Here is a 26,001-nt window from a genome sequence, read left to right on the forward strand (position 1 = left end):
TTCCGCTGTGTTTTTAAACGCGCGATTCTGCCGCAGAAACGCTTAAAAAAAAGCATTCCATTCAATCATAATTGAAAACGCACATGTTTTGCCAATGGTGCGTTTTTTACCACTGCGGAATTGCTTAAAAAACGCAGCATGTTCATTAATTTTGCGGAATCGCCCGCGATTCCGCATACCATCAATTATATGGGCAAAAACGCTTAGGAAAAAACGCATGCAAAAACGCTTAAAAAAGTGCATCAAAAACCACATGCGTTTTCCCGGGAGCAGGGTGTGCGATTCTGCTCAGGAATATTCTGCTTAAGAAACGCTACGTGGGCACATAGCCTTAAGCAGGTTGAAGACTAAATAGTCTCTAAAAGGGCTAAAGATGACAAATTTCCTTTGTATTTTAGGCAAAAAAAAATAAAATTATTTAAATTATATATATATTGTAGTTATTTTTTACATTATAAAATTTATTAAAAGGAAAATGGGCCAATGCAAAAGTTTCAGCACCCTTGGATGTTTTTGAGGTCAGATAACTCTGACCAAGGTTAATTAGCCTGTTAGGGTTCACTCTCATCGTTAGGAAAGGCCATGTGATGCTAATTTTCCGAACTTTATAAAAAGTCAGCCTCCTCTATCCTGTGACTTAACAGATGTGCAATTTCAAAGTTAGATACAGAATAAATTATTTTTTTCCAACCATTATCACAATACAGAGGAAAAAAATAGCAATATTCATCCCTGAAATCCTATGCTTTAAATATCAAACCCAAGAATAGTCATGGAAAATAATATTGCTTATTTATAGTGGGGGCCGTTTGGTTTCAATTAAGGTGTCTAGCATTTGGGAGACATCCTGATGAAAAATAAACAGAGCCCCATTATAGCTAAAGGGATACGTCTGTTGGTTTTTGCATCGGACATGCGATAAATACAGGTTGCGCAAAACTGATGGTGGTCAAGTCATTTATTTATGTACTGATGGTGGTTCTGGTGACGTATTCCAGTTCTGGTGACATGTTCATGTAGTGTTGGTTGTTCTGGTGCTATATTCATGTAGTGATTTTAATTCTGGTGATATATTCATCATCAGAACCATCATCAGTACATGAATGCGAACCCAAAATCATCATAAGTACATAAGTACATAACTAGAGCACCAGAGCCATCAATAATACATGAATATGTCACCAGAAACTTCATCTGTAAATAAATACATCACCGCATTCACCAACAGTACATGAATACATCACCAGAACCACCATTAGTACATGAATACATCACCAGAACCACCATCAGTACATGAATACATCACCAGAACCACCATTAGTACATGAATACATCACCAGAACTACCATCAGTACATGAATATATCATCAGAACCACCATCAGTACATGAATACATCACCAGACCCACCATCAGTACATGAATACATCACCAGAACCACCATCAGTACATGAATACATCACCAGAACCACCATCAGTACATGAATACGTTACCGTAACCACCATCAGTACATGAATATATCACCAGAACCACCATCAGTACATGAATACATCACCAGAACCACCATCAGTACATGAATACATCACCAGAACCACCATCAGTACATGAATACATCACCAGAACCACCATTAGTCAGGGTGGATAAAAATCAATTTTTTTTTAAAAAAATCAAAAAAATCAGATTTTTTTGATTTAAATCGGATTTTTTTGATTTAAATCAGATTTTTTTCAATAAACTGCTTTTTGAGGAAAATATTTTACCATCCAAAGGTTCTTCCATCATGAGATAAAGCTGAGTTGTTTAACTCAGTAGAATAAAGGCTGTATATGTGTAACATTCACAATGCCATGCTTTTCCAGAGGTTTCTGTAGGATTAGTGGGCAGTTTCTCTCCTATATTATCACAGACGCTCGCTTTACTTACGCAGTTCTCAAAACTGAATTTGACTCCGCAGAGGTCCCAGCCTCTTCTTCACGGCAAAAATGTTACAACATGAACAGAGTTGAGAAAAAGACCTTAATCCTATTGTTCTACAAACCTATGAATACAGAATCAACCCCTTCAGTGCCAAGTCCAAGAAGTTAGACAATATGTTTCTGATTGTTTGGAGTGGAATAGATCTGCACAACACAAGAAGAATGTGAATCTAAGTGTGAGGAGGAGGAAGGGCAAGCAGACAAGAAAATGAAAGTGAAACTTTGAGCACAATACTGCAGCATAGCCACAGACAGACAAGTCTGGATCTGTTTGTGTGTACGATCTGAGGTTTATTACATTCTTTCCTTATAATGGCAGCAGGCCGTAAAAGAGACCCAGTTTGGGAATATTTTAATGAAGCTCCTTTGCCTATCGGTAAGGCAGGCATGCGTGCAAAATGCAAATGATGCAACAAAGAGATGCAAGGCCTGGTGGCGCGAATGAGGCAACATCATGAGAAGTGCGGTGATGAAGATGACCAAAGAAACACTTCTGAACAGGCAGGATCTTCAGGTTGGTAAACATTTTTATTGAATCCTATTTCTAAAGACTGAACTGTCATGTGTGAGAAAAATTATATTTCTTAATATTACTGCATGTTACTGTCATTTGGTACAGTTATGAAGAAAAACAAATATTCCTTTTGGGGCAGGGGCAGTGATGTGTTGTGTACAATAAGCAGAAATTGTATAAACAATAAAATAACAGCATTGACTTTTTTTGTTTAGGGGAATTCATGGATTCTGGAAACTATCCACCTCCAAGATCACCATCATCCTGTTCTACAGTTTCAGAGTTATCCATCCAGGATAGTGCTTCATTAGCAGCAGCAGCATCATCATCAGACACCCACAGCCACATATCACCATCACCCAAAAGGAAGAAAAAACCTTTACCTCCTGGAACCACCATAGATAGGTTTGTGATAAGAACTAGCAGATTAGAAAAAGAGTTGATTGATGAAAAAATTGCCCAGTTTATTTATGCAACGAACTCTTCTTTCCGTCTGACTGAGAACCCACATTTCATTAATATGGTTCAGTCACTGAGACCAGGATACAGTCCACCCAGCAGAGCTGATGTTGCAGGGAAACTGCTGGATCAAGTGTATGACAGAGAAATGGAGCAATGTGCAACAGCTCTGGAGGGTAAAATTGTTAACCTAAGTATTGATGGGTGGAGTAATGTCCACAATGATCCTATTGTATGTGCTTGTATAACAACAGAAGAAGGTAAAGTCTTCCTTGCACAAACAACTGATACGTCAGGAAATGCACACACAGCAGAATACTTACAAGAAGTGGCAGTAAAAGCTATAACGACATGTGAACAAAAATTCAAATGTCTAGTACGCAGTTTGGTCACTGACAATGCTGCAAACGTATCCAAGATGAGAAGAGATTTAGAAGAGCAGGGAGGGAATACAAAGCTGCTAATAACATATGGTTGCAGTGCTCATTTGCTGCACCTCTTAGCCAAAGACTTAAGTGTTCCAGAAATAAAGGCTAATGTTGTTGAAATTGCTAAATACTTCCATAATAATCATTTTGCTGCAGCAGCTCTGAAAAGGATGGGTGGAACCAAGCTAACGCTCCCACAAGATGTTAGATGGAACTCTGTGGTGGACTGTTTTGAGCAGTATATCAAAAACTGGCCTATTCTGATGACACTTTGTGAAGAAAATCGAGATAAAATAGATGGCACTGTCACGGCCAAAATCCTCAACATTGGGCTTAAGAGAAATGTTGAACATATGCTGAGCTTCCTGAAACCCATCTCTCAAGCTTTAAACAAAATACAGAAAAATAGCTGTTTTATTGCGGATGCTGTTGAAATTTGGAAGGAACTGAGTGAACACTTAAAAACAGAACTACACATGGACAGAATTAAATTACAAGCAGTAAACAAACGAATGGGACAAGCACTGACTCCAGCTCATTTTTTGGCAAATATTGTCAATATCCAATATCAGGGTCAAAACCTAAGTGCTGAGGAAGAGGAGTTAGCTATGACATGGGTATCCAGCAATCATCCATCTTTAATGCCAACTATAATAAACCAGAGCTAAGGGGGAACCATTCAAGAAATGTATGTTTGCTGAAGATATTTTAAGGAAGGTCACACCAGTAAACTGGTGGAAGTCACTTAAGCGCTTGGATTTAGAGACTGTTCAAGTAATGATTTCACTTTTAACAGCAGTAGCTTCTTCTGCAGGCGTTGAAACAATATTCTCTTCCTTTGGACTCATTCATTCTAAATTGAGAAATCGGTTGGGACCCAATAAAGCAGGAAAGCTTGTTTTTCTTTTCCAGATTATGAATAGGAACAAAGAAGATGATGATGAAGATGACAACAAGTGAGCTACAGAGGACAGCAGGGACAGTAGTATTTAAGTTTTTCATGTGTCGGCTGGGCTGACAGTCTAAGTTTCTTAAAATATATATATATTTTGTTTAGCCAAATTAGTTAACAAACATGGATGTTTGTTTAAGCAAATAACTTATGCTGTAATGTTGTTATTGTTTCAGTTGAATAAATCTATTTAAATTGTTATTAAGGTCAGGATTATTTTTCTCCCTCCTAAGTACAACAGAACAGTGGTGTCCAAATATGAATGATTAACCCATTAAACTGGGGAGAAAAAAGTAATATAAAAAGTGATTCTAAAAATCTTCATCTACTTGCATGTTAAAGTAGCAAGAACTAGTTTAGGTAGAAACTTTGATTTAAATCACTGATTTAAATCAAGCCTTACTGACTAGTGGTTTAAATCGTGATTTAAATCAGTTAGATTTAAATCAAATCCACCCTGCCATTAGTACATGAATACATCACCAGAACCACCATCAGTACATGAATACATCATCAGAACCACCATTAGTACATAACTACGATAGCAGAACCACAGTTAGTAAATTAATACGTTTCAAGAACCACCATTAGTACATGAATATGTCATCAGAACCGCCATAAGTGCATGAATACATGACCAGAACCCAAAGTACTTAAATACAAGAACCAATCTTAGGACAACAATCAATAGTAGTGTCAAGTCAGCCATATAAACAAATGTATTGCATCAACCTACAACCCTACAATAGCCATCATCAGACTGCGGACCATACTGGAACAACAGAACTGATGAGACATAGTCAATATCACAAATAAATGTTTACATCCAGGGACCTTATAGATGATATCTTCTCTGGAGTAGTCTCTTTCTTTTCATCTCCATCTTTTCTAGCTGCCATGATGACTTTTCACATCCACAGCTGGTCTCTGCAGACCTCCCTCTTCTCCGGTCTTTTGCAGCACACCTCAGAGATTACTAAAATGCCCTCTGCATAAAAATATCTGTCCATACTGTATCCTAAATAAGCCTCCTATGGTATATGACCTTCACACTGTCTGCTATTATCAGCTATAACTGCCACACCATCACCCTTATGAACCTTGACCTGTACTATGGTGGTCTCCTCTCTAATTTTCCATTACACTTTCCATATCTCCACACTGTCCCACAGCCATGCTGTTCTCCCATTTCATGCTGTCCCATCTTCGTATCCATTCTGTGAACCCCTCTTCACACTATGCCCTCATACTGCCCACCATGCTGCCCTCTTCAAACTGTAACCACTACTCACCAATATATTGTATGGTCACCACCACAGCCCCCCATATATAGTATGATGTCCAAAACAGCCCCACCGTATATACTATGAAGGCCACCACAGCACCCCATACAGTACTAGAACCCAAAAACAACACCCCAAACAGCCCTCATTTTATGCCCCTATGCACAGCCCCTCATTTCATGCCTCGCTGCACAGAACCTAATTTTATTCCCTGTACAGACCCTTATTTAATGTAAAAAAAAAAAAAGCCCCGCAATGGAGCAAACACCAGTTCCCCGGGTCGAGAGATTTCTGGAATAAGGATGCGGTGCATGGAGACTTCAGGCTGGCTTCCTGAGTGAGTAAACTGAGGAAAAAAATTGGAAAATCCAGCAACCGCAAAAGTAAGAAAACATCACGGTGATTAAGAGCTAGTGTAGCTCGAAACGCGTCGACCATTACACTATCATGGTTTTTAAATTTTTCTTTTTTATGTTTTAATCTGCCAATAAATGTGATGTTTTATTACTTTTCCAGTTGCTGGATTTTCCAATTTTTTTCCCCTCATTTTATGTGCCCCCTTCCCTTCCTGTACAGTCCCTAATTTCATGGCCTAGTAATATAACAATGTAAAAAAAAAGCTTATACTCATCTAATCCAAGCTAGTAGTCCACTGTCTCTTCTTCTACCCTGGATAGATGTGGGTGTTTGATGGCACAATGATGTCACTGCATGGCACCATCCGACGTACCCTTCGTGTGTCGTCACTAACAGGCTGGAAGTAACCTGCATCTTGCTGACGTTCCTGACTGAGCAGGGAGTAGATGCCGGCTCCTCTGCTCCTGTCCTGGTCGGCACCTACTACAATTGTATTCACATCCTACTGACCAGAATACAATTGAGTGCAGGGAGGGAGCGATGGCCGGGGTGCAGGCAGAGAGAGGGGTGAGCGGTTTCAGTAACTGACACTGCTCCCTTGTGTGTAAGCAGCTCCGCCGTCACTGTCCTGAATGCTTGTGGTTGTAGGAAGGTTACGGCCAACCGCAGGTATTCAGCTATTTTTTTCTTCAACGTGCCCCCCCCTTGGGTAGGCAGGAGGTAGCGCCCTAGTCAGATGCCTACCTTGCCTATCCCTTGTCCCAGCCCTGATCACAATGGAACAATTTAGCAGAATTTTGAACATAATGAACGAAGACGACGTCTCCAAGATCTCGACGATTAAGGGCGTTTGATGCGCTCGAAACGCGTCAGAGGTGTAACATGGAGCCATGCATATAACTTTTTAAACGAATGCACGAATAAAGGAAACTGAATTTGTCATATTCTTCGAAGTGTCCGCCATTTTTCTTCATCTTTTTCTGAAGACTCCAGAATATTTTTCCGCTGATTCTCATTTACCATGAAATGAAGAATTAAAGGGTTTTTCCACCCTCCTTAGTCATTTTACGTATGGGTCAAGTCTGCTGAGCAAAAAAAATCTACCACTGACCAGGGACTAAAAGGTTACTGTGAACCATTTAATTATTTTTTTTTATATAAAGGGGTGTAGGCTTTGTAATTTATGCATTTAGACATCAAACTCCCCAAGTAATGGAGCGGACTCAGGATCATGGATAGTTGAAGGCTCGGACTGGCCCACAGGAGAAGAGGAGAATCCTCCGGTGGGCCCCTCTGCAGGAGTAAGCCACTTACCACCAACATGAGCAGTAATTGGCCAATACATTAATTCACTATGTGCAGACAAAAGCAGTATCTCATCATTTACCCAGCAAACTATGTAGTTTATTTTTATTTAGAAGCAAAAGTAAATTTGTGAAATTTGTGATAATATTTGCATGAAGTTGAACAGTTTGTTCCCAAGTCAATGTTACTGCTGGACCTTTCCTACCTCTGTCCAACAATGGATAGTTCTACCTTTCTGCGACCACTGACCGTGGCATATAGCTAATCAAATCAGCCAGGCTCCTGCTGAAGGACTCCACCATCGCCTTCTTAGACCTTTTAGGCTGCTTTCACACATCCGGCTTTTTGAATCCGGCACGATGCGGCGAAATTTGGAACAACCGGATCCGGTTTTGTCCCATAGAGTTGTATTGTCGCCGCACCGTGCCGGATACGGCAAGAAGTAGCTGTCCGGCGTCTGCAAAAAACGTTCGCTGCAACGTTTTTTGACAGCGCCGGACCGGTTTTTCTCACAGCGCATGCGCGAAGACTGTGAGTCTCGCGCTGCTCTTTTAAATGTGGGCGCCACCGTATCCGGCCACACAGGCATCCGGTGTCTCCGGCACATCCCGGATCCGCCCCTACGGCTTTTCGCCACACGGCGCCAGAGACACAAAGCCGGATGTGTGAAAGAAGCCTTAGGGAGACGCCATTTTGTCTGTATACTGCAGCGTATAGAACAAGCGATCAGATGATCACATTTTCAAGTCCTCTAAGCAGTCTAAAAGGAAAAAAAAAACATAAAAAAATACAGGTTTGGTATCCCTTTAATTGCACTGCACTGCAGAATAATAGTAATATTTCTCATACAATGAAAAGTGTAAAATGAAAACCTTGCCAAATTACTACGCTTTTTTGAAATTTCCCAGTACATTGTATGGTAATATTAAAGATGTACTTCAAAACTACAACTTTTCCTATTGAGAAAAAAAAAAATGAGCCGCCATTCAGCTATGTTGAAGAAAAGAATAAAAAATTAAGTCATGAAGAGGTTAAAGTATACGGATGAAAAAGTAAAGAAAATTGCTGTGCCCTGGAGCCTGCATTATGTTATGGTGTATAGATGGATATATTATATTTTCTGCTGTTTCTCGGACCGCATACTGACTTTTACAGCCAATATGTCAGTGCATATGGCAATTTTTCACCTGGATCGATGGTCTGCTTGGAAAAAAATCTCAGCATGAACTAGTTGTGTCTGTTTGATGAACTGGAAAAATGAATGAATTGTAAAGGCAGTACTGGCACACCGGTCAGGAAGGGCGAATATACGGTTCTGCATGCAGTGCCAGTCTCACCTGCCATTTGTGGACTGGGAAGATTTTCCATGCTGCCATCTGGACCTGGCGTAAGGCTAAGTTCACACAAGTTTATCAGATGATGGTCCATTTTTCATCTAGGTAAAGCTATTGCATTGTCCCCTGTGTTCCATCGCTGTTTTTTTTAAATCCGAAAAACAGATGAGACTGGGGCACGCTGTGACTTTTTCCGCACAGACCACTGGTATGGGAAAACGCTCATGTGAAGGAACACATTGGATAACATTGGTCAATGTCCTGTCCGTGTGTGCTCCATTTTCAGCACGAGGTGAATATTACATTACGGGGTGAAGGATGAATTATATGAAGTACAAAAATTAGTAGAAAAATGCCCAGGGGACTACAGATTCTTATGTGACATGTACGGAAGACTTTAAAGGGACTTTTTACTGGATTTCTTTCATTTAAATTGTGCACCTCCTCCAGTTGCTACTGTTCCTCTGATTCTGGAACAATTTTTCTTTCTCTTCTGTGCCCCTCCATTCCAAAGTTTTGCCCCCCCAGTAATAACGATGCAAATTTTCACTTCGAGCAAACTTCTCTGTGGGTGTTTCCTTTTCTCCTCTCATGCTCTGGCCAATAAAAACACAGCCACGCCCACAGAGAAGTTTTGTGGTGCACACCCAGTTGCTTAAAGAGTAAATTTGCCTCTTTCATTACAGGGGGAATAACTCTAGAATGGAGGGACGTGGAAGAAAAAGCAAAACTGTTCCAGAATTAGTGGATCAGCAGAAATTGGAGGATATACTCCATTTAAATAAACAAAAAAAAAAGCCAGTAAAAGGTCTCCTTTAAAGGGAATTTGTCAATGTAATCTATACTACAACAGTATACATAGAAAAGGTTAATACATTTTCTGCTTTGCAGCCCTTTGCCCAATGAACACAATACTGATACCAATGAAGGAAGAAGTGATGATGATGAAGATGAAATGGACGCGGCTCTAAACGCGATACAATATTTATTACAGCCCAGAGATCCTGAAGATTGTAAAACAGAGACTCTCCCAGCAAGCAAGGTATGAAGGACATTATTTTATATGTAGAAGCTCAGTGGCGTGCTCGGAAATCGACAGCTTTACAGCAAATCTCAGAATGGGTCCCACCCCTGAATAAAAGCCCCACCCATAAAGCATATTTTAACCCTTTGGTGAGCTACACAGTGCATGTACAGTGTATATGCTCCATTACTATACTGAGCAGGATCCATACACTGCGGGTGCCACCTGTTTCATAGGTTGCAGTGACAGCCAGAGGCCAATTGAAGGCTCCTGTCCTCATCTTCTTGATATTCTTGTGAAGCCGAGCAATGGACTGGGCTTCATAAGAGACTGAGACTTTCACTGTATACTGCAATACTAAAGTACTGTAACATAGAGTTCAAGGGATCAAGTGATTACAGGTTCAAGTCCCCCTGATCAACAACAAGAATGAATGCTATTTTTTTAGGCACCTTCAGCACACCTTTAATAAACATTCCCACCATGCTGACTGCTAGGAACAGAACTTTCTAAACTGATAGCTAGAGTATTACATCACAAGTCTAATGCAAGTTCTCACATCATTCACAATAGGTGATATCACAGCTCACCTCCTCCTCCTGTACAATGACTGATAAGACCTCTATATACAGTAGATAACACAGGATCCACCATTCACAATAGGGGATGTCACAGCTCACCTCCTCCTCCCTTCACAGTGATCTTTGCCCTGATTGGAGCATGCTCACAAAATAATTCAGTACAATTCAGTATGAATCAGTCTATTGCTGCTAATCTTCAGAGCCCAACAGGAAGAAGCATACAAAAATGCAAGATTTTTTATTTGTAGATATATATATATAGTGATATGGAAAATAAATACATAAAAAAAACATTTTATATATAAATATGATGTGAAAAATAGCAGGTAATGACACATCCCCTTTAATGTAGGTATTTACTACACTTTTAGTTTTGCAATAATCCAGCCCTTTTAACTCCTTTTCGGTCACTGAAAGCAATAACCCACAAGTTGTGTATATCACACATGTACAATGTCATTTTTCTATATCGCCGCTGCCGGTACGACTCGCTCTGGTTGCTGGAAGCTTCTGTACAATTTTATTCCAGCACATGTGGTTCACATTACACCAGACCTGTCATTTGTCATGGGTTCCACCTTTGTGCCCAACAGGCATTACAAGCAATGTGGGTGAAATTGAGACGTGGCGTCTGTATATAAACCCATATATCATGACTTCAGAACAGAGGCGGGGGGGCAGTGTGTTTACTCAGGGGTCAGCGATTGATATAAATTAACAATGAGTCCCATCGGTATCTGCTGCAATGGAAGAGCTGATTGCCGGGTGATGAGGATATCGACAAATACCAATGAGCAATTATCTATTGTATCCCTGTGTTATAGTAGGAAGGAAAACCCACTATGTGACTGCCTGAGAACATAAGGGATTTCCCAGTTTGATGCCAAAAAATAGGTTTTCTCATTTTATTAAATAACTATGTACAGTTTTTCAATTTATTTTGCTGTCAATTTTTCACCAGCATGCTGTTAGTGAACGGGCAAATCGCACCCATTATAGTCTATAGGGCTGTTCACTTGTCCTTGGTGTTTGGCGGTTCCTGTGTCTGTGTAATAATCACAGAGTGTGTTTCCATTATTTACTGGCAGCACTGATGAAAAGGGTCAATGCAAGGCTATGTATTCGTGAAAATCATGGCTGCCGTCCGTGTGCTGTTAGCGATTATTATCGCTGAATGGATAGGAGAAGCTTTGTCATTTCTTAATTTATCCATATGTGAAAATCACTGATGGTAAAAACGGATCCAAAAAAACAGATGAAACTTGGACGATTTTTTTGAATCAGTGAATTAAAGCCAATGCCTGAATGAGGCCTTAAAGGGAACCTGACAGCTTCCCGCCGCCCCCCAAACTACCACTGTGTATTTATTGCTCACTTTATACCCTTCTTTACAGCTTTTTTTTTTGCCTTATTGATTTTAGCATATGCCATAAAAACTATTTTATAACTGCGGTGGCTGTGGTGATAGGCTAATTAGTGGGTGACTAGTAGTGGGCTGCGTTATGTTTCCACAGACTAATCACGGACAGAGCAACATCATTTTCAAGACTGGCTTCATCACTGCCCCCTGAAAATGTGCAGTAAGCCGAGTGTGCGAAACCTGGGCTTCATCTATGTCCCCTGAAAATGTGCAGTAAGCTGAGTGTGCGAAACCTGGGCATCATCTATGCCCCCTGAAAATGTGCAGTAAGCCGAGTGAGCGAAACCTGGGCTTCATCTATGCCCCCTGACAATGTCCAGTAAGCCGAGTGCGCAAAATCTGGGCTTCATCCTTGTGCCCTGACAATGTCCAGTAAGCTGAGTGCGCGAAACCTGGGCTTCATCTATGCCCCTGACAATGTGCAGTAAGCTGAGTGTGCGAAACCTGGGCTTCATCTATGCCCCCTGACAATGTCCAGTAAGCTGAGTGTGCGAAACCTGGGCTTCATCTATGCCCCTGACAATGTGCAGTAAGCTGAGTGTGCGAAACCTGGGCTTCATCTATGCCCTTGACAATGTGCAGTAAGCTGAGTGTGCGAAACCTGGGCTTCATCTATGCCCCCTGACAATGTCCAGTAAGCTGAGTTTGCAAAACCTTGGCTTCATGCGTGTACAATGCATGTCCAGGGAGGCAGCAGTGATACAGGACACAGCCAGCCATGAGATTTGCAGAGCCAGTAAGGCTGTGTCCCATGTCACTGCTGCATCCCTGGACATGTGCCGTGTGCCGATGAAGCCGTGGTGCTTATTGCACATTGTCAGGGAGGCAGAGACCTGCAAAGAGCCAGTGGTGATGCCGCTCTACAGTAGCTAAACATGTTACAACAACAGGGAGATAATAACATGATTAGTGTGAAGAATAGTCCAAGGGGAAACAAGGCCCCATGACTATCACCCACTAATTATCCTGGCGCCAGTTTTTACTGCACCCTTTTAGCAAGTTTCTACATATGGCAGTACTGTTATGGCTGTGTAGGTGCTTGTCCCCCCAATACATATTATTAATTTTTTTTCAGAGATCCAATGTGTCAGTCATGATAAATCTACCATAGTGTCATGTTGCTATCACTGCATTCCCCCGGAGCTGGGGCTCAGCGCCCGACGTTATCACTTCCGTTATCGCGGCCAGTCCGGGGGTCCTGTCAAGTGCGCACGCGCACCTCCCATGTTTAACTCTGTGCTTGTTCACTCGACTCTATGACTTTGTCTAGCGCGCATGCGCTTTCCCATAGCCTGACTGCAGCCACGCCATCCCTGATGTCTCTATGATCCTGGAGGACCTGGCCCGAAAGTCCCAGCACACATGCCCTATATCAGACTGCCTCTTCCTGTAGGAGGCGCATGATTATTGTTATGCTTCTGTAGAGGTGCTGGGGCGAGCTGGGGGGTGGTCCCTCTTCTTACCGTGCAGAGACGAAACAGAGACAAGATGGAGACAGATTCTGGGTGCAACAGGTCCAAGCTTTATTCACTTGCTGTCCACCTGACAGCCTCACAGCACTCCGCAATTTTCCTCGAGGCACTCCGGTTACAATACACCACAGAACACTGTACTTTCACCAGGGACGTATATATATACGTACTGTCCCTTTACTCTTGTTGACGCTTTTGACAGGTCCGTCACTGTGGCCGCCTTAGGCCCGTAAACCAACAGTAATTTCACTGGTCACAGCGTCTTTCTTAACACGGTATCCGTAACCTCTGTGCCTCGTCGATATAACCTCTGTGTCTCGTCTATATTGTGGTATTCCTGTCAGGACCACCCCCTTGACGTTCTCTCTCCTCAGTCCCCCTGGTTGGGATTCTCCTCACAGCGCACAGACTGTCACAGTCCTCCTGTCACTGGTGCTCCCCCTGGGGACTGGAACCTTCTGGAACCCTCCCTCAGTATTTATAGCACTCCCGATCCCCTGTCACTGTAACTCCGCCCCCAATGACCAACGGTTTCTAAAGCCCTAAGCTGATGTCAAGTCCTTTGCTCACACACCTCCCTGCCATCTAATGGTCAACCCAAGGTACTGCACGTCCACTACACTTTCCTAGCTGTTTCCCCACTGTAGTAACGGACACCTGTCTAAACTGTGCAAACCTATCTTTCTCTATACTGACACGTCCGTCCGTCCATCAGGTCACCTTCCCTAGACTTCCTTGCTAGACCTGCTTAGCCGCTCTCTGTACTCAGGTCCCCTGCCCTGTGCTCTGCCGTGATTCTTAGCACACGGTCTGCTTTGCCTTGTGCTCCGGCGTGCTTCCCAGCGCACGCTCTGCTTTGCCTTGTGCTCCGGCGTGCTTCCCAGCGCGCGCTCTACTCTACCTTGTACATGGGCGTGCTTCCCCGTACGCACTCTGTTTAGCCTCGTACCCGGGTGTGCTTCCCTGCACACGCTATACATACTCCTGTTTCCAGCGTGCCCTCATGTACACGCCCTGCACTATCCAGTACCCCGTGTGCCCCCGTGTACATGCTCTGCACTATACTGTACTCTGCGTGCTCCCGTGTCCACGCTTTACACACTTCTGTATATCCTGTGTGTTCACGTCTCATCCTTGTTAACACGGTCTCCTGTGAGCCGGCCACCTGGTTCCAGCAATCATGGTACTTTACCCCCCTGGGTCTGCCCCTGACACTCCCTGTATAGGGGGTGGTCCTCACTAGGTCAGCTCGTCCGGGGTGGGTTGGTATCACGACCCAGAGGGTTCACTCTAGGAGTCGTCACACATAGAAAGCAATATGCAAATCAGGCTGGCAGTGCACTGGGGTGTGTCAGTGTATCAGTGCACTTGCCCAGCTCCAGTGCACTTACAATCTGATTTGCATTTGGTTTCCATGCTTGATTACTCTTGAATGGCACAATTTGATCTTTACAAGGTAGGCCATCTCCTAATACACTAATTACTTTAACCACTTCAGCTCCAGTTCTTCTAAATGAAAAAAAAATGCGAATTGACAAATAACCTTGATTAAAAATACTTGTGACTTGACTTTTTCTGCCAAAAAAAATCCCAGATATTGTGGGAGACCTGGCAAGTATGGAATCTGCCCCAGATGATAATCCCAGTGTGGTGCCGCTGTGTACCTCAGGCTCATCATCTCAACTTTAGGGCATGTATACCCAGAGTGCCATGGCTTGCCCTAGGTCTGTTGGTGCTGATACCAGCCGTGATAGAAGACTCACTTGATAAAAAATACTTTGGCTTTCTTATTTTTAAAACGATGGCCCGTTCAGGCACAAGAGAATGGGTGCATTCATGGCACCCCCTAAATATGTATCCACAAATTATAAGGACTCCAATTTTTCACTAAACATAATCAATATTCTAGCAAAACCCTCAACAAGCTGCAATCTAGACACATACAGTATGACTATCTGCCGATGGAGTATCACAAAATTGTTTGTTTGTTTTTAACCCCTTAAAGACCGGACTTTTTTTTTTCACTTTCTGCGCTTTCATTCTTTCCTCTTAATTTTTTATATATTTTTAAGTCCCCATAAAACCTGCAATCTTTTGATCACTGCCCTCTGCAATACATAAGTATTGCAGGATACGCAATCTCCTATGAAGCCACAAACGGTGCTAGGCTTTATAGGAGATCTTGCATGGCACTCATGGGGACCTTCTAAAGGCTTACAGTTGCCACCACAGCCTCCCTTCGCCATCAGAAGTGCTAGTGTCATGCTTTATAGTGACATTTAACAGGTTAAACTGATGCAATCTGAGTCAACTTCACTTGCATTAGTGACTGCTGGCTGCTGACTGTGTATGACAGCCGGTATCCATGCTGCATGGGGTGTGCTCAGCACCAGAGTCGTCTCCACATAGTGATAGGTCACATGGATGGAGGCCATTACTGAGGGGTTAAAACTGGCCATCTTGCCCCACTTATCTCAGAATATGTTAAGAGGAAAAATAATTTGCTTTTAAAGAGGAAATTTCACTGGACTTTTTAAATTTAAACTGAGTACCTCCTCCAACTGTCTTTGCTCCGCTGATTCTGGATCAGTTTTCCTTTTTCTTCTGTGCCCCTCCGTTCTAAAGTTATGCCCCTCGGTAATAATCATGCCTATTTTTTCCCTGCGAGAAACTGGGCGTGGATGACAGAACTTTGTGGGCGCGGCCGTGTTTTGATTGGCCATCCTTAGAGGAGGAAGAAGCCAACGCCCACAGAAGTTCTGTGATATATGCTCAAGTTGCTTGAAGGGAGAATTGGCACCTTTGTTTCCAAGGGGCATAACTTTGGAATGGAAGGGCACAGAAAAAAAAGAAAAACTGTTCCAGAATCAGAGGAGTTGGGTCAATTGGATTAAATACTCAGTTTAAACAAAAAAAATCCAGTGAACGGTCCCTTTTAAGCAGCTGATTTTGTTGTTCTGCAGCTGGTATGTATACCACTCAGATCACTGAGTGTCCATCTCTGCCGGTTCTTAGTTTATGGTAACGGCGACGTTTCTTTCCCACGGCTGTGATTTTCCTCATCATCCGCACTTTCAGTTTCTTCTTTTCTTTGAATTAGATTTCACAAGTATCAGCGTGCGGCATAAAACAAGCAGACAGTCAATAGACAACCATTTCCAGAGGAGACATAACTCTCAGCAGCCGCGGTGTTTCTCCCAGACGTTAGAAAGAGAAATATGAACATAAGAAAATGACTGAGCGGAAAAGCAGAGTTTTGCATGAATCTACCATGGCTCATATTTCACCCTGGTTTACTATTAATAGAGAAAAGTTTTCTTGCACAAAAATAACTTCAGTCGCACACAGTAAAAATAGAGCGCAGCTGTATCGGCCTTTATTTCCCATGTGTAGATGTAAAAAATGGGTAGTTTATCCTACCTTGGTTATATGGGGAAGAGACTTAAAGGGGATGAGGTTACCATTCCCCCTTGTTTTCTGGCATATGTGTACATGAAGTCTTGAATCTAACGGTCTTGCAGTTAAAGTTATCTCACACAAGGTCGCTTCAGGGAAAAGCAGGCACCTTTTTTCCTGAAGCTGCTCCTGCAGCATTTTGGCGTTCGTTTTTGCACCCCTGGTATTTTTCTTCCTATATCTCCATTGTACAACAAAGCCGCCCGAAATATGAATTTGTTACTTCAGTTACCTGCTCCAGGGTTTCCACGCACGACTTCACCGGCTTGTACGTCCATTTTTAACATACGTGTTCCATCCATGTTTTTTTGCATTATATCTATGTGGCTGTAAATACGGATGTGTTTATTTGCGATTTGTCAAAAAAAGACAAAAAAACATGACGTGTCCATTTTAATCCTGAGTCTCAGATTAAACTCAGCCATTCAAATCAATGGGCCTGTAAGCAAAATGAACAAGATGTGTGTGCCATCCATGTGCCATCCGTGTGTCATCCGTGTGCAGTCAATGTATCATCCTTGCTCCATCTGTGTCATCCGTGTGCCATCAGTGTGTCATTTGTTTGCTGTGTGTCATCCATGTGCAGTTCATGTATCATCTTTGCTCCATTCATGTGTCATCCGTGTGCAGTCCATGTGTCATACTTGCTCTATCCGTTAGCCATCCGTTTGCCAACTATGTGCCATCCATGTGTCATCCGTAGGCAGTCCGTGTATCATCCTTGCTCCATCCGTGAGCCATCCATTTGCTGTCCGTGTGCTGTCTGTGTGCCCTCCGTGTACAGCCCATGTATCATCCTTGCTCCATCCATGAGCCATCCATGTGCCGTCCGTGTGCTGTCTGTGTGCCATCCTTGTGCAGTCCGTGTATCATCCTTGCTCCATCCGTGAATCATCCGTGTGTCATCCATGTGCAGTCCGTGTATCATCCGTGAGCCATCCATGTGCTGTCTGTGTGCCCTCCGTGTACAGCCCATGTATCATCCTTGCTCCATCCGTGAGCCATCCATGTGTCATCCGTGTGCTGTCTGTGTGCCATCCTTGTGCAGCCCATGTATCATCCTTGCTCCATCCGTGAGCCATCCATGTGTCATCCGTGTGCTGTCTGTGTGCCATCCTTGTGCAGCCCATGTATCATCCTTGCTCCATCCGTGAGCCATCCATGTGTCATCCGTGTGCTGTCTGTGTGCCATTCATGTGCAGTGCATGTATCATCCTTGCTCCATCCATGAATCATCCGTGTGTCATCCATGTGCAGTCCGTGTATCATCCTTGCTCCATCCGTGAGCCATCCATGTGCTGTCTGTGTGCCATCCATGTGCAGCCCATGTATCATCTTTGCTCCATCCGTGAGCCATCCATGTGCCGTCCGTGTGCTGTCTGTGTGCCATCCTTGTGCAGTCCGTGTATCATCCTTGTTCCATCCGTGAATCATCCGTGTGTCATCCATATGCAGTCCGTGAATCATCCTTGCTCCATCCGTGAGCCATCCATGTGCTGTCTGTGTACCCTCCGTGTACAGCCCATGTATCATCCTTGCTCCATCCGTGAGCCATCCATGTGTCATCCGTGTGCTGTCTGTGTGCCATTCATGTGCAGTGCATGTATCATCCTTGCTCCATCCATGAATCATCCGTGTGTCATCCATGTGCAGTCCGTGTATCATCCTTGCTCCATCCGTGAGCCATCCATGTGCTGTCTGTGTGCCATCCATGTGCAGCCCATGTATCATCTTTGCTCCATCCGTGAGCCATCCATGTGTCATCCGTGTGCTGTCTGTGTGCCATCCTTGTGCAGTCCGTGTATCATCCTTGCTCCATCCGTGAATCATCCGTGTGTCATCCATGTGCAGTCCGTGTATCATCCTTGCTCCATCCGTGAGCCATCCATGTGCTGTCTGTGTGCCATCCTTGTGCAGCCCATGTATCATCCTTGCTCCATCCGTGAGCCATCCATGTGCCGTCCGTGTGCTGTCTGTGTGCCATCCTTGTGCAGTCCGTGTATCATCCTTGTTCCATCCGTGAATCATCCGTGTGTCATCCATATGCAGTCCGTGAATCATCCTTGCTCCATCCGTGAGCCATCCATGTGCTGTCTGTGTACCCTCCGTGTACAGCCCATGTATCATCCTTGCTCCATCCGTGAGCCATCCATGTGTCATCCGTGTGCTGTCTGCGTGCCATCCTTGTGCAGCCCATGTATCATCCTTGCTCCATCCGTGAGCCATCCATGTGCCGTCCGTGTGCTGTCTGTGTGCCATGCTTGTGCAGTCCGTGTATCATCCTTGTTCCATCCGTGAATCATCCGTGTGTCATCCATGTGCAGTCCGTGTATCATCCTTGCTCCATCCGTGAGCCATCCATGTGCTGTCTGTGTGCCATCCATGTGCAGCCCATGTATCATCCTTGCTCCATCCGTGAGCCATCCATGTGCTGTCTGTGTGCCATCCATGTGCAGTCCGTGTGCTGTCCATGTATCATCCATGCTCCATCTGAGTGCCATCTGTTTGCAGTCTGTTTACGACCATTTAATGGGTAATAGAAGCTTGGAAATGATTTCATTTTTTTCCACACGAAACCCCAGATGAAATACTGATGATAGAAACGGACACACGGAACAAACACTGATGAAAATCGGATTCTTCACATTGTTGAAAAATGGTCCAATTTTTCTCTCATTTGTATCGTAAAGAAGAAGACAGTGACCATGGGGATATAATATAGAATTCAATGATTTGCAGAAAATCTGTAAACAGGAGCGGCGCGTGATGACACCGGATGACAGAGAATCGGCGTCCCGGAGAGGAAGAAACTTTAGACCTTCTGCTGAAAGAGAAGAAGGTCGAAGAAGAACCAAGTCAAATACGGGGAATGGGCTCATTCACGGAATATTGGAATCCGGGAAGAAATTTCATCCGTCGTTCCTGAGATTTATAAAAGTGTCATTTGGCAGACAGAAGATCGTAAGGAGGAAAAACTTTCTCGGTTTACATCTGAATACAGCCAGTGATATTTTTCCTATAGATTCTGAGTTCTAAAGAGAAAGGAACCATTTATAAAAATTGGAGCAGTTTTTGGCAAACGAGACGCATTTTGTACTGAAAAAAAGCATTAGATCAGACGGGGCGAACAATGTGGGTTTCTGAAAGCTCAAATTGCAGATGTGACATTTATTAAGCAACAAATATGAGCATTCAGGATATTTTGATAAATGTGAGGATGGATTTTTTGGACATGTCCACATGGGACTTATCCACTGTGTAAACGCTGAGTATATGCCACAGATCTTACCCTTTGTGATGCCATTAAAAATCCATGATGGGAAATTAACCTTCGAAAATTTTTCCAACATGTGGTGATTAGATTTCTTTGAACAGTGAATTTTCCAAGCGTAAGTCCGTGTTTTGCTAAATTAAAAAATATCCTTGGGGTTTGTTCAGACTGCAATGTTTTTCTGCAGTTTTTTTTTATGCCATTTATTGTTCCATGGTACAACAATCTAACATTTACATAACCCAGGCATTTTCCACCAGGAAGATGCTCGATGCTAAAAACACAAGTCAAGGAGAAGGTTAAAACATTGCCCTGAAGACGCCCTTGATTTTTCTCTTTTTTTTATTGTTTCCAACCAAAAAATGTCTAATGTTTTCTTCATGGCTTAATACAGTTCAAAAAAAGCAGCTGGAAAATGCAGGAAAAAAAAGGCTCCAGAACCAGCCAAAGGAACAAAAAAAAAAGATACTTGATGATTAAAAAGCTTCAAAGAAAAGTCAAGATTTCAGAAGTTTGAGAAACAAACTTTTTTAAAAGGCGGAAAAAGGCGCAGCATGAACTCACGATTTGATTAGGTTCAAATCGAGTTTTTTTACGGATTTTTTTTTTAGCAATCCTCTCCAAAAAACGTCTTGAAAATCGCTTGGAAAACTTTTGAAATTAATTTCCATGGAAAATCCTCTTTGCTGTTGAGTTTTTGGTGGAAAAAGGTAAGTGCAGTTTACTTCTTTGAAGAGGATCCTGAATTGAACTTCTCCAAATTCAGAAGGCTACAAAGAACAATGCAGGAATACTTTTTTTTTTTCAAAACTCATTGGAAAAGGCTAACTCCTCTAAATCTCTCCAAAAGAGGAGCTTTTCTCAAAGCTTCTTGAAAAACTCATGGTTTTTAATCACCTCAAAAAATTCTGTGCATATAGCCCTAGTGAAAATCCACATGGGACATATCCACTATCAAATTGAAGTTTTAACCCCTTTCATTGCAATCCACAGACTAAATTTCTGGGGACGGGATGTCAAATTTGTTAGACCTCTCCATTTATGTTGCAGATTTTTCAGACAGCACATAGGACGAAAATATAAATTTGCTGCTATCCAATTGATTGCTCATTGCGGAGAGGAGAGATGAAGGCAGAGAAATATTAGTTAACTTTTTTCATAAAATATCTAATATTTGGCCTGTGCTCAACATAAATTGTCTTGACATGTTTCACTCATCGTGTTTCCATTGGTAGGCATTAGAGAAGAGCAAATTGATTTGTTATTAATTATAAATACTAATAGAAAATCCTCAAAATTTTGGACTTGCCAGAATCTGAATTTATTGGGATTGATTTGCACATCCTGAGCACCTTCTTTCACGTGCTAGCTGCATCCTCTACATGGCATGTGGAAGAAGGTGCTTTGGTCAGATGAGACTAGAGTAGAACTTTTTGGCTAAATACAAAATACCATGTGTGGTGGAAAACTAACACTGCACATCACCATGAAAACACCATTCCCACCGTCACACATGGTGGTGGCAGCATCATGCTGTGGGGAGGCTTTTCTTCAGAAGGGACAGGGTAGCCGGTCAGAGTTGATGGGTAGATGGATGGTGCTAAATATGGTGAAATCTTAGGTTCACCTTCCAGCAGGACAACAATCCTAAACATCCTGCCAGATATACAATGGATGGTTTAGATCACACCGTATTCATGTGTGTCAACGACACAGTAACAGTCCCATTGAGAATCTGTGACAAGACTTGAAAATAGCTGTTCACAGACGACTCCATCCAATCTCACTGAGCAAGATCAAGTGTCCAAAGAAGAAGGGGTGAAAATGTCACCTCTATATGTGCAAAGTTGGTAGAGACAGCCCCCATAACACTGCAGCAGAAATGACAGCAAAAGGTGGTCCTACAAAGTATTGACGCATTTTGGGGCTGAATACAAAAGCATGGCATAATCTTCAGATTTATATTTTTTAAATATTTTGAAAATCCAGTATCATTTCCTTTACAGTTCACAAATACTTGCTACTTTGTGTTGGTAAATCATGTAAAATCCCAATAAATAAAACATTTAAGCTTGTGGATGTAACGTGATACTTTTTCAAGGCACCATAGCTGCCATTTTGTGGATTCTTTAAAGAGCTGGGAAGAGGTAATGAATAAAAATTATACTCACCTGTCCTCCCCCCTCGCCTGTCCTGTCTCTCACCTTTCCTACCTTTCCAGCTCCCCACCTAGTCCTCTGCTTGCATTAGATCAGTTTTTGGCTCAGTCTTCGGTTCAGATCTTCCTGAGCTGACAAGACTTCACACAGTCATGCGGAGCACAACATATCATTGACGCTAGTGATGTGCATGGTTTCCTATATGAAGCCTATTCAGTACCAGAAGATCCAGACCAAAGACCAATTTGAATTCCCATCTACAGTAAAGACCGATCTGAAGTGAGTGGAAATACCAAGTCAAAAAAGGAGGACATTTGATGACACCCCGGGGTGCCACCATTTATATGCAGGGTAGGGCAAGTGATGTTTATAGCACGCGTCACCCCAACATGTTTCACTGCATATGTGGCATCATCAGGGGATGGGACACTGGCAATGAAATCATGGAGTGGAGACCCCTAGGCAGATCTAAAGTCACCCTGTCTGCCCTAAAAGTCCCTATATAGGTTCTGTATCTACCACCAAGCAGGAACCTAATCCCTGCCTGACCCTGGTGATAAGCCCTACTTAGGGAATAACAGGGTGTGAACTATTCACTCCCAACTACCACTAAAGACAGCTGGGATAGACGAACAAGGGGAACACTTATCTTGAGTAGACTCAGAAATGTAACACAGATGTCCTCCAGCAACACCAAAAAGTAAGATAGCCGACTGCTATAGCTCCAAGCCTCAACAGGGAGAAATGGAAATATCACCAGCAACTCCCAGTAGCAAGCTGCTAGTCTATAAACACCCAGGTCTAGGTGTGTCAATTAGAACTGGAGAAAGGTTGCCACTGTGACAAAGAGTCAGAAGGGTTAAGAAGGTGTCTGCAGAGCCAAATGCAGCTAGATGCAGTGCGATTGTCTACAGCTTCTGACAAACCCATGACACATATGCGGTGAAACATGTTGACAGTGAGTGTAGAATTGACCAGGGAGCTGCGGCAGCAAGACAGAAAAGTGATACATGAAAAAAGAATAATAATAATATGAGACAGTCTTGATGGTAGTCTCTGGTGGCCAACAAGAAATGCAATTCATCTCGTCATCCAGCGTCTACTATGAAGCCTCTCTGGGGCGGACACTGACAGCTTGAGGCCCCTGTGCAAGAAATGTGTCTGGGCCCCCTTCCTTTTATGGTGTCAAAGCTATATATATAATATATATATATCCACACACACATACATGTGCATATAACATAGCCTCCTTTATTATGTATATTGCTGTCCCTTATACAGTGCCCTCTCTTGTTATGTACAGTACCGTCCCTTACATATTGGATTATATAAAGCCGTGTTTTTTATTAGATACCGTCCTTTCTTGTTAGCTGTATAATGCAATGATGGCTGATGGAGCATGGGAAAGCTTCCTGTCTAATGGAGGAGATAATGGACTGGTAGTCTGATCACCGGCTGCTCCAACAGCAGTCATTATATATCTAGAAAGAGAGGGGACTATGTAATAAAAGAGGGCACAGTGAATAACAAATTTAACAAGAATACACTATGTAAGAGACAACAGAGGAATCTATATAATAAGGGACGGCACCATATATAACTAGAGAGGATGGACGGTCTTGCACATAATAAAAGAGGAAACTTTGTAACTAAAGATGGTGTTATACAGAATTAGTGAGTCCACTATATACTAAGGGACTGTGTTATACATAATAATTACGTACACTCTATACTAAGGGATGGTGTTAGACATAATAAGTACATACACTATATACTAAGGAACTGTGTTAGACATAATAAGCAATAATAATGTCTTCTTCCACCTCCCCCTGGTCATAAGTCCATTATAAGTCCCCTTTCCTCCCATCCCAATCCCCCACACCACTCATTGTCCTCCTCCCCATGCATCCCATTATTGTCCTCTCCACCACCCCATCATTGACCATTCCACCACCTCCATCATTTCCTCCTCCCCCATCACCCCATTATTGCCCTTTCCACCACCACCATGATTTCATTCTCCCCCACCACCCCATCATTGCCTTCTCCCCTACTACCCCATCATTGCCCACTCCATCACCCCCATCATTACCCTTTCCACCACCATCATTGAATTCTCCACCACCACCCCCATCATGGTCTCCTTCCCCACCACTCCCATCATTGTCTTTTCCACTACCACCATCATTGACTTCTCCCCATCTCCATCATTGCCTTTACCTCCACCCCCATCATTGCCCTTTCCGCCACCTCCATCATTTCCTCCTCCCCATATCCCTATCCTTGCCCATTCTACCACTTCCATCATTGCCTTCTCCCCATCACCCCCATCATTGCCTTCTCTCCATCACCCTCATCATTCCCTCCTCCCCATCACCCTCATCATTGCCTCCTCCCCATCACCCTCATCATTGCCTTCTCCCCATCACCCCCATTATTGCCTTATCCATCACCTCATCAATGCTTTCTCCATCACCCCCATCATTGCCTTCTCCATTACCACCATCATTGCCTTCTCCCTATCACCCCCATCATTGCCTTCTCCCCATCACCCACATCATTGCCTTCTCACTATCACCCCCATCATTGCCTTCTCCCCATCACCCCATTATTGCCTTCTCCATGAACCCATCATCCCCATCATTATCTTCTCCCCATCACGCTCATCATTGCCTTCTCCCCATCACAGCCATCATTGCCTTCTCCATGAACCCATCATTTCCTTCTCCTCGTCACCCCATCATTGCCTTCTCACCATTACTCCCATCATTGCCTTCTCACTATCACTCCCATCATTGCCTTCTCACTATCACTCCCATCATTGACTTCTCACCATCACTCCCATCATTGCTTTCTCACTATCCCTCCCATCATTGCCTTCTCCCCATCACCCCCATCATTGCCTTCTGCATCACTCCCATCATTGCCTTCTCCCCATCACTCCCATCATTGCCTTCTCACCATCACTACCATCATTGTCTTCTCACCATCACTACCATCATTGTCTTCTCACCATCACTCCCATCATTGCCTTCTTACCATCACTCCCATCATTGCCTTCTCACCATCAATCCTATCATTGCCTTCTCCATCACCCCATCATTGCCTTCTCACCATCACTCCCATCATTGCCTTCTCACTATCACTCCCATCATTGACTTCTCACCATCACTCCCATCATTGCCTTCTCACTATCACCCCCATCATTGCCTTCTCACCATCAACCCCATCATTGCCTTCTGCATCACTCTCATCATTGCCTTCTCCCCATCACTCCCATCATTGCCTTCTCACCATCACTACCATCATTGTCTTCTCACCATCACTACCATCATTGTCTTCTCACCATCACTCCCATCATTGCCTTCTCACCATCACTCCCATCATTGCCTTCTCACCATCAATCCTATCATTGCCTTCTCCATCACCCCATCATTGCCTTCTCACCATCACTCCCATCATTGCCTTCTCCCCATCACCCACATCATTGCCTTCTCACTATCATTCCCATCATTGCCTTCTCACTATCACCCCCATCATTGCCTTCTCCCCATCACCCCATTATTGCCTTCTCCATGAACCCATCATCCCATCATTATCTTCTCCCCATCACGCTCACCATTGCCTTCTCCCCATCACAGTCATCATTGCCTTCTCCATGAACCCATCATTTCCTTCTCCTCGTCACCCCATCATTGCCTTCTCACCATTACTCCCATCATTGCCTTCTCACTATCACTCCCATCATTGCCTTCTCACTATCACTCCCATCATTGACTTCTCACCATCACTCCCATCATTGCTTTCTCACTATCCCTCCCATCATTGCCTTCTCCCCATCACCCCCATCATTGCCTTCTGCATCACTCCCATCATTGCCTTCTCCCCATCACTCCCATCATTGCCTTCTCACCATCACTACCATCATTGTCTTCTCACCATCACTACCATCATTGTCTTCTCACCATCACTCCCATCATTGCCTTCTCACCATCACTCCCATCATTGCC

General features: G+C 43.3%; 1 protein-coding gene across 1 annotated transcript in view; it reads left to right on the forward strand.

The window, feature by feature from the left end:
* The window catches only part of LOC141084518 (cyclic nucleotide-binding domain-containing protein 2-like), a 346,033-nt gene that overhangs the window by 20,550 nt on the left and 299,482 nt on the right, over positions 1-26,001 (forward strand). Inside the window, exon 2 of the mRNA XM_073569275.1 lies at positions 9,500-9,650. Coding sequence (XP_073425376.1) covers positions 9,500-9,650 — 151 coding nt within the window. The remainder of the gene's footprint in view (positions 1-9,499; positions 9,651-26,001) is intronic.

Source organism: Dendrobates tinctorius, unplaced genomic scaffold, assembly GCF_039654945.1.
Source record: "Dendrobates tinctorius isolate UK_male_01 unplaced genomic scaffold, ASM3965494v1 ptg000023l, whole genome shotgun sequence".
Classification (NCBI taxonomy): domain Eukaryota; kingdom Metazoa; phylum Chordata; class Amphibia; order Anura; family Dendrobatidae; genus Dendrobates; species Dendrobates tinctorius.